The 12,517-nt window shown below is 43.8% G+C and overlaps 1 protein-coding gene across 8 annotated transcripts in view; it reads left to right on the top strand.

Annotated features, from left to right (window-relative positions):
• HIVEP1 (HIVEP zinc finger 1) overlaps nucleotides 1-10,198 on the top strand; it is a 131,189-nt gene extending 120,991 nt beyond the window's left edge. For 5 of the 8 annotated variants that reach the window (XM_054193491.1, XM_054193497.1, XM_054193493.1 and 2 more), the window contains 3 exons: nucleotides 1,360-4,672; nucleotides 5,332-5,439; nucleotides 9,636-10,198. In XM_054193491.1, coding sequence (XP_054049466.1) covers nucleotides 1,360-2,532 — 1,173 coding nt within the window. In that variant the 3' untranslated portion in view covers nucleotides 2,533-4,672; nucleotides 5,332-5,439; nucleotides 9,636-10,198. The remainder of the gene's footprint in view (nucleotides 1-1,359; nucleotides 4,673-5,331; nucleotides 5,440-9,635) is intronic. The other 3 variants (XM_054193492.1, XM_054193499.1, XM_054193498.1) reach the window with 3 other exon arrangements.
• Nucleotides 10,199-12,517: the final 2,319 nt, after the last annotated feature.

Below are 12,517 nucleotides of genomic sequence, written 5' to 3' on the forward strand. Positions count from 1 at the left end.
CGAACAGAGCCACTGAAGCCTGAAGAAAATACTCACACGATTAAAAATGTTGAAAGGTCTTCATTAATATAGCTCTAATAATTGTCTACATTGATATATTTTCAAAAAAGGCATCTAAGTAATACAAGGCAGTAATTCCTTTCCAGACTGCCTCCTTTCCCAGACCAAAAGAAGTGGCAACCGTGTGCCTGATGGTTAATCTACATTCTTTTCCTGTTGTGAGTGGCTGTGGATCCCACTTCTTGCAATCGAGACAAGGGGTCAAGACAGCTCAGGAATGCTGTATGTTCCTTCGAAAGCATTCATACCCGTTATCAGGATTTCTTGTGAGGTGTCAGGCAGGACTTAATTCTGAGAAAGATGTTGTCTTCATTCTCACACCCATCTTCCCATTTAGACTGGTCAGCACTGCAGTGTCAGTAAATCATATTCTGTTTTAAGCAATACGTTTCCTACCAGCAGTTTTCCAAAGCATTTCTGTTTGGGTTTCGGTTTTGTGCCTGCTCTAGAGATTTCTTGAGAGTTTGGCCAAAACCACAGAATTACCATTTAGGACTATATAAACTAAATAAGGCTCTACCACTCTATGTGTTATGAATATGCCTGAAACTAAAAGACACGACGAGAATGAAATTGCAGTTTAAGACTTCTCCTTTTAGGAGTTTTTAGGAAAGGAGTTGCCAGCCTTGGACAGTAACACAGGCTATATGAGAAGAAAAGGGAGCATATAAATATGATTGTCAGGCCAGGTTTGAGCACTAAATCACAGCGAGCTGAGGCGGCAGCAGAATGTGGGTCCCACGTCTCACTCCAGTATCCGCCCATCACCTCTGCTTCTGTGGGTGCTGTAGTTGTCATCCATCTCTTCTAATTGCTTATTGCCCATCTTCCACATAAGAAGCACCTACAGAAAAACATGCTGTGATGCTGCCTCTGTCTGCCGGAGGCTGTAATGGCTCCAGGAGAGGAACCCAGTGCATCAAAAATGCCATCTTATGCTTATTTAACCTTCTTGCCTGAGGTGATTTCCACAGAAAACAGTTCTCCAAAGCCTTCTCGCTCTTTAGAAAACACATACAAAGGATATTCAGCAATGTTTTCGAGTACTAGTGCTCAAGACAAATTAGCCAAGGATAATTAGGAGAGGAAAATTCAATTAGTGGGCGAGGAAGGAGTTGGAAAAAGAAAGGAAGGAAATTAGTTCATTGTTCGAGCTGGGCAGTATATACTGTGAACCAGTTTGATGTTGTTTTTTCTTAAAAGGCGCTGTGGGAAGCACTCCCAGCTACCTTGCGTTTTCATTTCACCCGACGATAGCAGCGGCCGTCGCACTAACACGCCTGTGTTGTTCTTTCCCAGAGCACGCCCTCCGTCAGCTCCCCCTCCTCGCCGGTGGACCGCAGCATGCCGACGACAGCGCCGTCCTCCTACGCCGAAATCCCAGAGGAGAGGCTGGCCGGGTGCCCGCAGCAGGCCACCGAGCTGAGGGCTCCCCAGACTCACCTCTTCAGCCACCTCCCCCTCCATTCCCAGCGGCAAGCCAAGGCACCCTATGGCACGCCGGCACCGCTCGGGGGGATTCAGGTGGTCCCCGCCGGCCTGGCCACCTACTCCACCTTCGTTCCCATCCAGGCGGGGCCGGTGCAGCTCACTATCCCTGCCGTGAGCGTGATCCACAGAACTACCAGCGCCCTCGGCGAGACGGGCGGCCCGGCCGCCGGCGCTGCCGCCGCCCCCAATCCCATGGGAATCGCCGAGGTGAACAGCGTCGTGCCCTGCATTCCCATCGGCCAGGTGAGCGTGCCGGGCATCCAGGGCCTCGGGGCGCCCAGCCTGCATCCTCTGCCGCCGCTGGGCATGGAGACGGTAAACATCTTGGGCCTGGCGAACGCAAACATCGCCCCGCAGATGCGGCCTCCGGGAATTACCCTCAACGCCGTGGGCCTCCAGGTTTTGGCGGCTGGCGCAGCCCCGCAGGGCAGCCCCAGCCCGCAGGCCCACATTCCCAGCTTGCAGATACTGAACATCGCCCTGCCCACCCTCATCCCCTCCGTCAGCCCCCTGGGCGCCGAGGGGCAAGGAGCCTCCGAGGTGCCCGCCTCAGGCAGCGAGGCCCAGCTGGAGCCGGCACCCGTTGGCTTCCCCACTGCCGAGGTCAGCCAGGCCGGCAGGGCCGCTTCTCCGTCTCCTCCTCCTCCTCCTCCTCCTCAGCGGTACGGTGGGAAGAGCCATCCCGAGCCCGCCCCACCGCTGACCGACAGCCCGGGGAAAGCGGATCCTGAAAAGACTGACCTGGCGAACCCGGCCAAGCCAAAGCGCGATGTCCCTTCCCTCCCGGTGAAGAGGGCCGCCCCGGCAGAGCCCCGCTCCAAGGCGAATCCCGAGGCGTTAACCAAGTCCTCCCCGGTCCACCGAACTGTTTCCCCGGACAGACAGGTACACAGGCCAGCCGCCTTGCCCCGGCGGCAAAACACGGTGCAGTTTAGCGATGGCAGCAGTGACGATGAGGATAGACTTGTAATAGCAACCTAGTTTTTGTTTTTCATTGTGTTTTTATTTTTTGGGTTGTTTTTTTTTGTTTCGTTTTGTTTTGGTTTTTTTATAACACTTACAGGTTTCTTTGCAAACCTCCCTTTCCTTAAAGCACATTTTTCTGACACAAACCCATTACTAATCTTCGTGCAATCATGAACTCTTGACCAATAATTGTTGTTTCTTGTCAGCTCCAGCCATTTTTGTACATGTTGTATAGACGATTGTGCCTTTTTGGAGTTTTATGTTTAGAAACCTGTACAGATTGTTGAATATATATATATAAAATATATATATATAAAATATGTATATTAAAACCAGGTAGTTGCTTGTGTTTAGTAAGTAAACATCCTATGTCAGATAAATAAAGGATTAAATTATATGTTGCACTGTTAAATGTAAATTTTTATGGCTGTGGGACAAAGTTTCTGTGTACAGATCTAGTATGTAAAACTCCATATTTATTGTATCCATATTAGTCTTGGAAAAGGGTCTGTCCATCTTTCTTGTGTAAGACGGTAGCTTTACACTTAAAAGAGAAATACAGTATCTGTGTTATGAAATATTACAGTAAAATTTTGTTTACTGACTTTACCATTGCTTATGTTGTGCCTTCTTGATGCAGCCCCGGTAGTCGGAGAGGCGCTTGACTCCTTCCTTTTAGTACCCTTCCAGCTGCGTTCAGCTTGAAAGGATCCGGTGGTGGTGTATGCCCACGTGGTTTCACCTGCCACGAGAGAAAGCAGACGCTCTTCAGGCTCTCTTGGAGCAAAACCTTCCATTTCAAAACATCCGGCGATGGCAAAGTGGGGAGGGAGTCCTTCAGCTTTTTGTAGAGCGAGCATCCATCCACCTCGTGTTTTTAACACTTCCTAACTAACATTTGAAGACTTCCCTGAGGGAAAATAGCAAAAGGGTCAAGATGAAATATTTTTTTATTTGTAATCTTGAACTATAAAACCACTTTTTATTGACATTAAAATGTTGTTACGCAAGAAAGGAATAATTCTTTGTGTGTTCTTAATTACAAAATCCACCATACAGTTGGTGAAAATGGTACTGCTGTAATGAGGATTTGGCATTACCAATTACCATCAACTTCTTATGAGACTGCATTTCACGTGATCTTCATTTACAGGTAGACAAAGCCAATTTCTCCCTAAATACGGCCTTGTCTTATTCATGCAGGGGAAAAAAAGGGACTATAAGTCTTACACATAGAATTAATGTGCCCTTATATCAACAAACTCGTCATTATGGGATACAAGACGTGTATGGATCCCAGAATAATGAAATTTAATAAAATTCTGTTTGCACATAGTGAAAACAATTTAAAGTTACCAATAAATTTTTAAGGTGTTCAACTACTGCAGGAGATAAGTCTTACACGTCACAGGGCTACACGTTTCTGAAAGTTTCAAATTGGCCTGGGATTCGTGCTGTAATTTTTAAATAGAGTTGGTTTGCTGCTGTGTCTTTACATCACATTCTTACAGAAGTTTATAAAACCATTTTAACAACCACACTCCAGTAGAAAACTGGAAGATGTAAATTTAAGTCATGATCACCTTTATGGAAATAACAAGGTTGAGACACATATAAAACAACTGGAAGAAACGGGTAGGAAGCGAATCTTGGAGAAAAAAAATCAAGAGTGAACCTGAATGTGAGCTGGGCTGCGTTGTTCACAGATTAACTCCTGTACCCAGCTCAAAGAAGTAATTCATACCTTGTACTGCTCGTATTCAAGAACAGCACTATCCTAGATCCATTTTTAACTTTACTTCGGCTTTTGTACTATACTCACATTGTACTCATTACATTATTCCATTACGGTGTGTTGTAAAACTGTAGGCGATGTCGAGTGAGCTTTATTAACTTTCAGAATGAGCACTTCAGTACTAGAAAATCATTTATATTACTGTGATTATCAGCCAATTGTACTAATCCAGCAATTAGGAACGCACGTACTAGAAAGGAGAAATTACTCTCGGCTCAGACGTGAATGTTGGTATAATTCCTTACTGTGCAGAGCCTCGCTGAGGGCCCGAGCACCTGAACCACGAAGCACTCTCAACTCGCATTGAATTTAATGAGAGTTGAGAGTACTCGGCACCCCACAGCGACGGACTTCAAATTTGTGGGTGTCTTACGTGCAACCGCTGTGTAAACTGTCAACTGTGCATTCGTATGTTCTTTTTATAAACATGTAGTGATGTCAACGTGTCTTACATCGTTATCATTTATACCAAATGTGAAATTACCTGAACCAGCCAAAGCTAAAAAAACCCAAATCATTGCTGCATTACATACACTTTGAGAGCCCGAAATTTTTGGTAGTATAATCAGGTGAAGGCTTATAGTTAATGAACTCAAGAAATTCTGCATCAGTTTTAGCATCTTTAAAATGGACGCTTACCAGTAAATTAGAACTATGCTAATTAATTTGAGCATGTTTGTCTACAGCATGACAAAAACCACAACAACTGGATCAAATAGGTTTACAGCAAAGTAAAACTATCTCCAAAATTTTGAATGCCATCACAAGTATTACCATTTCTCTGAGTTTTATAAGGAAGCAGGGAGTGAGAAATTGCTGTTTCACATGCCCCGAAGTCCTGATTTTAATAACCGTTTAGAAACTCCAGAGATTTACTCTATATACATCTTAAATATTTACTTGACTAGCAATTGGTGGTGTGCTCATATTCTAAGAATTAATTCGAGGAAGTCATTAATTTAACAGAAAATTCAACCTGGTGAATCAGCCAAACTACCTGTGTCTCTTTTCTGTTCTAGGTGTTTTGAAGACATCAGGGTGAAGAGGTGGAAGCAGTATCTTGGAGAATAAGAATGACAAGACAACAGATATGTCATAAAGAGGAATGTTAAGACATGTGTCATTTGGTAAGTTAATAGCAGGGCAATAGAGAGAAAGGACCAAGAGAATGAGTACTGATTGATAGTGAGCAATCTTCACACTGCCAGGCAAAGCACAAGCCGTACTTGAAGGAGGATCTCCACTACCAATGAAAACATTAGCGGGTAGTTGCAGATATATCTAACCTTGCTCAAATGGAATTGGGAGGAAATCACACTTTTCTGGAAGATAGATGTTTGTGGTCCTGAACATTATATTGTTTCCCGTCCCTCTAGCATGTTTCCAAATGGATATTACTTGAGGTGCCTCTACAACTTGTGCAACTGGAAAAAAAAAAAAAAAAACCCACAACAAACTAGGAGTGTGACCAGACCTGAGAGAAGGTTAAACTCCATACCTCTCCTCCATTAGGGTCTAGCAGTTTCATTTTAATCATGCATGTAACCAACATCTGTACTATGTGTCAGTGTACATGGGTGTCCTGCATCGGCGCAAGCCTGTGACCACTGTGTTAGTGATTTTGCTTTCATTCTGAATTAATTCCTTTTGTTTTAAATTGCGTGGTATCTTTACTGTCTTGTCCTGAGTCATTAGTGGTGGGGAAATTGCGCTCCCCTTGCCAAAGAATCCTTCTGTTTAAGTCAACAGCAAACACCTCAGAGATTTTGCCAGTGCAGGATTAGGCGGCTCTTCAGATGGTGTAAATTATCACAGCTGAATTGGAGTAAATAGCACCGGGCCTGTTTACTCAGGGATCAATTTTTGACAACTCCGTCAGACACCCTCTGGCAAATCCAGCACAGCTGTTTAAACATTAAAAGGCCAGGGCAAGTGTTGCTCCTCAGTGCACCCAGGCAGAGTCTGGCATCTTCCCACAACCTATACTCGTGAAGAGGGTGCAAGCAGGTGCTAGCTAAAGGCTGAGTACAAATACAGCTACAGTAAGGATATGGCATGGTCAGCTTCTGGGAGACCCACGCAGATGCTTCCCTGTTATCTGCCAAAAGCCCTCACTAGAAAAAGAATCAACAAGTAGCCTGTAGCTCTTCTCTTTCAACTCAGATCTCGATTGATTTCTCATTGCAATATGTGCTGTTCGCTGGTGATGTGGGTATCTGATTTTGAAGGCAGCGTGTTCCCCTGCTCTCCATATAACAATATCGGTTTTGGAATGTGGACTCTATTAAATGTGTCTACATTCCCCGTGTGGGCTTTAATAAACTACAGCATGACCTACCTGTCGCTTCTTAGGACAAGACCTAAACCAGAGACAGCCACTTTTACTGCACCTGCTCTCAGATTTCTTGATCTGTAGCATTACAACCCCAGACGCGATTCTCAACTTCTGGGCCATAGCTGAAATAAAACAAACTTACTAGGTTCGGGTATGCCCTGCCCTGCATTGATTACTGCTGCTGTTCACACTTTTGCTCCATAAATTATGCCCTGAGGCTAGAGTAGCCCACAATTGGTCCATATCAGCCAGCCCCCTGCCCGAAAGTCTGACAGCAGTGTTTTGCATACAAGCAAAGTCAAATGCACATCACATGTGTTTCATTTCAGACAACGTACGTACTTAGGCTGAACGCATTCTGGCCCACCCCAAAAAACAAAGAAATACCATAAAACAAAGACATACCATGCTTTACACTTAGCTAAACATTCTGTATGGGTTCTTAATAAACAGATTTATCAGGCCTTGAGTTTACTGACATATATATTAAGCAGAATATAAAATGAATTTGTCACTATACAGCTTATTCCAGAAGTCCTCATTTTTTGCAAGATAATCCTCACTAACAGTTTATAAACACTTTAGTTTAAACCTGTAAACTGCTTTTCAAACATATGTTTAACATGGGGATGGTTTCATCAAATCTGAATAAAAAATGCTGAGTTTTAGCACAAGTGACTTGCCAAAAGCCAGGGAAACCAAACAATGTACAAGTAAAAGTGCTTGCTCAAGGTAGCCTTCCGCTGATTTATCTGACAGGCCACTGCTGCTGTTGCTTTTGAAAGATCCTCTGAGACCAGTTACATCTCATAGCAGGGAGTCCTTACCTTGCTTTCACGGTTTATAATACGAACGATAGGTGTTCATCCATTTTAGGTGATGGTCGGTCTTGTGGTCAGTCTCTAGTTAGGAATGTTAAATTATGAATGTCTTAAAAAAATGTGTCTAGAATTGTCTTTCCATGTCTTAAGGAATTTTGTAAGGAGCACCTTACAAGCAGTCTCGGCACCTACGGATGGCCATTTTTAATGATACATAAAATACCAGAGACTTAAACCACACAGAAACCATTTGTGGCTTACATCTTTGAGGATGAGACTGCTGTCTTAGGTCTAGACACTGGATTGCTAACTCTATTACTGGCTTAGGATAAAAACAAGCTACTTTAAAATACTTCAAATTTATTATTAGGTAATTTTATGTGGAATGTCCGTGGGTGGATGAGCAAACAGCAACAAGAATGTAATAGCATATAATTAATTGATTTGGTGTTCGTGTTTCATCCCAGAAATGCTGAATCAAAAAACAACCCCTTATGGCAAAGATGTTGCTGGTGTTATGTTTGTCCCTCCGCATCTGCTCTCTCTACTGGCCAGAGTACTCAAAATGTTGAAAATGTTAGGAGGTGGATGGTGATTTTCAGATATTCTGTGTGAGATCTGAGGAAACCATGCTGGCTGGATGATGGCAAGGCTTTACATTCCTACAGTTCAGTCATGGAAACAAGACTTGTCCTAAGATGAGTCAATTAGCTCGGCATGCTTAGTTTTCTTTGGTAATAGTAGGCTTGTTTTCCCCAATAAGGTCAAATGTTAAGGCCTGTTTGGTTTTGTGGCTGTACTCTTTAGTGTATTTGAAATCCATTACCATGCGTGAGGCATTTTTCTAAAAACAGGCCAACTGCAGGCTGTTTGTAGTCAAATACCCCTAGCATTTCCTCTTTTTGTTAAGTTATGTGGTTACAACATCCCTCTGGGGCTTTAGAAGTTCCATGGAAACCAGTTGCAGGTCATTCACGTCTAAGGTGCGTTGGTGTTGGTACCTAAATAGGATTCCTCCTTCTGCAAAACAAAACATTATTTGACATAGGTGATACAGGTGCATCTCATATACAGCAGCTCTCTAATAAAATGGTTGGCCATTAAGAGTCCTTCCCCACCCCATCAGCTCACTGCTCCGTATGCAGCCATGGAAGTGAGTTCGCAGCCCTCTCGCTAGCACAGGGCTTGTGCTTGTGAAAGCACCACTTTCATGACTGGCGTTCCCCCGGATGCCCGTGCGAGGCAGGAGTGATGGCTGGACCTGCACACGCAGTGAGGGACCAGCACAGAGGCAGCACCACCGCAAACCTCCACCCACACCCAAGGAGCACAGGGCCATGGTGTGCCAGGAGGGATTGTGCTCAGCGCTGGGCCTCGCGCAGGGGCAGATTTCGAAAAAGGAGTTAGGCACCATCAACAGGCCCTACCCAGAACTTAGGTGGTCAAATGGAAAGCCACGATCTTGAGACTTCCCCCGCTTCCCATCCCTTATGACCAAGGCACATTAAGTTTTGACTTTTCTGTCAAAAGGGAGGATTAAAAGGCACCTTCTGACAGAAATTTTTGACAGATCAATTTTGAATAGAAAATCCCTACAGCTCTCTTCCTGGTAACACTGAAATACTCCCTGGCCTGAGCTGCTGCCCTTCTGGCAGCCGGCTGTCCACCACAGGACCTAGCAACACTGCAGCTTGGTTCTGCATGGCTCTCCATGCCTCGGGCAGACTTTGCGTGCAGGGAGATCATGTCCTTCATACAAAGCAACCACAAGGGCTTTTCTCTGAAAATGTGAGTGTAAGGAAAAAGAGAGAAACTGGGCTGCAAGGCAGAGCAAGCCAGGGAGAGCACTGCACTGTAACCAGGCTCTTGGGTTTGTCCGGGCGCAGGAAGGCAGCGTCCTGTATTCCAGCCCTGTTACCCAGCATTAGGTGTGTCCCTGGTTTGCAAAAACAACCTAGGAGCCAGAACAGAAGCAAATGTTGAAACAGTGCCTCTTTGCAAAACAGAAGTCATGTTTTCATCTGGACACCGGAGAGTTTTGCTCCACCAACAAGTCAAGTGGGTGATTCAGAAACCGTTTTTGACACTGAGGGGTTTAAATTGTATTTCTCTCTTTCTTTATTTATTCCCATACCTATAATCATCTGTGACTCTTTCTTATTTACAGTGTTACAGAGCAAGAGCTCACACACCTAATGCTGATTAATTCTGCTGGACTGGGTAACTGGCTCCCCTGTGGATATCCTGTTTTCCTGTGAATCATCGTTCTTCCTTGAGACATCCTCCAACTCAGATCAAAGATCCAGAATGTATTAGATATGAAGACATCAGACAGCTCAAACATATTAGAAAAGACACACACAAAGAAAAGCATCCCGGTTTCTCCCTCTTGTCCTGCTGAAAATTGGCATGGTGAACACAATCCTAAGCAATAAAAGAAACAGCAGGCAGGAAAAAAAAAAGGAGAAAAAAAAAAAAAAAGAGGCTTTGGAAATTGTTTAGTTTACACAGAATCTCCTACAAATTACCCTTTCGAAGTATTTGCACTTTTGTACTTACTTAGTTCTCCCTTGCAGTTGGAAGCTCTTCAGGCTAGATCCTCATCTGATGGAAGATGACATCCGTAAGCTTCAGCAGAGCTGCACTGACTGCGCAGCAGAGGACTTGGTACTATCCATTTAAGTATTGAGCCTTGCCTACAAACACGCAAATTAAAGGAACATGAAAACACATGATCTGTTTTTTTCACGTTTATGCAGTCTGTTGTGTTCTTGATGGTTTTATTCGATTTTCCATTTATCTATACGAATGACTGAAAAGATTCTGTACCAGTGAAATGCCAAAACCTAAGGTCGTGAGGTCAAACTAGATTATCTGAGAGTAGTCTCTTCTCCCCTTACAATCTTTGAACGCAGGTTTTATCTGATAAAGCAGTTAAAGCTGAAACCATGACAAGTCTTCATTTCAGCAGCTTTTGATCTTGAAGATTGCACAAATAATTAGTCTTTTAAGATTCTGAACTTTTTTTAAAAATAGATTTTTAAACTCTCCTTTTAATGGGTGTTTTTTAATCCTTATGTTTAAGTGTAAGAGCCGTGTTTGATCCAAGACAACGGACAATGTGTTTAAATAGTTGGAGAGACCATTTTTATGGAAGTGTTTGAACAATATATTGTGTTTTTCAAGAAGTTGTTCCTCCAGTCAGTGGAAATAGCTCAATGAAGGACTAAAGGACTGTCCTTTTTCTGTCATTAAGCTCATATAAAAGGAAGATAAAATGTGCTGCTCTTACATCTTAGAGTGGATTGTATTGGGCTTTTAGTCCTACACTTTTCTTGTATTAGCCTCTGTGCTTGGAGGGGAAAAGAAACACTTTTAACCTTATGCACTGTGAACACTCGCTGGAAGGCAATGGAGGGAAGAATACCCAGCAGGAATACGCTCTGCAAATACTCAGCAAAATCATTAGATCCGCATATTCTTAATCAATGAGAATTAAGGGTGTTGTTTTTAATCCAGACTATAGTTTGTCCAAGTCCTTAGGTGGGGTTCAGCTGTTGATGTTTTCTTCAAGGAAAAAATGTCAGCAAGGTCTGATGCCGAGTTGTTCTCTGCCCCCCAAAAAAACCCCGGTGTAGGAGTATCAGCATGCGGCACGGTTGTGAGAGGCACGTGAACTCAGACCAGAGTTTGCCCCTCGCTGTAATGTCCCTGGTTGGGGCAGCTGTCAGGGCCACTGCAACCATCCGAGGATGGTGGGTCTGGGTTTGAAGGAACAAGGGCCAAATAACATGAAAAAGATCCTCCTTCTGCATAGAGACAGAAACCTCATTGTCCAGTCCTGAGAAGAAATGGATAATCTTTTCATTTTTCATAATCTATGGTATTTCTGTTGTTTTCGTGACCTTCTGCCTTTAGTTGGACCATGTAATTAGCAATGCATCACAAATGACTGGTAACATCGTTTTCCAACATTCGAGAGAAAGAGGAGCGGGCAGTTGCTGGTCTGTCCAATCTGGAAAGCAGGTTTTAGGTGGCAGGTAAGCATGCCAGAACAAGTGGTTGAAACTCTGCTGGGCATGTAGGATATTATACCTGATCCTCTGCCTCACCTGATGCTGTCACTTCATCCAGGGCAGTGGTGAGGCAGCAGAGGACTCATGGCTTTTTAACCGGGTGCCAGCTAGTGCCTTGAAAGAGTTCAAACTCCTACTTCATCCTATTAGGGACCATTTATTGAGCACATTTTGTGTTTTGTGTGTGTACGATAATGCAATTTTTGTCAGCCCCATGTTGGAGTGCTGACCAGACTATAAGCTGTCCGCATAATGATGGTGCCAAACTGGGGGGAAATAGAGCTCAATCTAGGTTTGTGCACGTCTCTCTAGGAATTATCTTGTGACTTTCTGGCACTGGCATAAAAAAGGGAGCCGTCTGGGAAGCGGTTGGACTTTGGTGCTTTGGAGGGTGAGGGAGAATACTTTTAAAATAATTGTTTGGGCCAGAAAATTAAGACAAAGCCTGGCCTCAGTGTTGTCAGGAGCAACCTCCTACTGCCTTCAGGAGGGCCAGGATTTGACTCATGGATTTTTAAGGCATGGGTTTTCCTGGCATGATGGGGCTTGCTGTTAATGACACCGGTAAGTGGTTTTTTGTGGTTTTTTTTTTTTTAACCTGGCATTGCTCCTTCAAGCAAATTAAAGTCGATACATTTGCATTTCTACATGTCATTAACCCAGACACCTACTGCAGGGCCTAAAGCTCGTGTCTGCTGGCACGACTAAATCCTACTAATGCGCTTTTCCTAATGCACTGAGGGAATCTGGAGTCTCTCCTTTTGAAGCTGACTTGCTATTTTGACTAATTGCTTCTAGTAACAGTTAATAGCATCTTGCAAAGGCACTTCATCTGCTGACAGCAGATTGATGTAAGGAAGGGACACAGTTCACGTTTCCAAAGGGAGCATCGGGAAACCCATTACCAGCTTCATTAATCTGTTAATAATAAAATTAAAGTACAAATAAAATGTGACAAATTGGGTTCTGTTGT

This window comes from Rissa tridactyla, chromosome 2, assembly GCF_028500815.1.
Source record: "Rissa tridactyla isolate bRisTri1 chromosome 2, bRisTri1.patW.cur.20221130, whole genome shotgun sequence".
In the NCBI taxonomy this organism is placed as follows: Eukaryota; Metazoa; Chordata; class Aves; order Charadriiformes; family Laridae; genus Rissa; species Rissa tridactyla.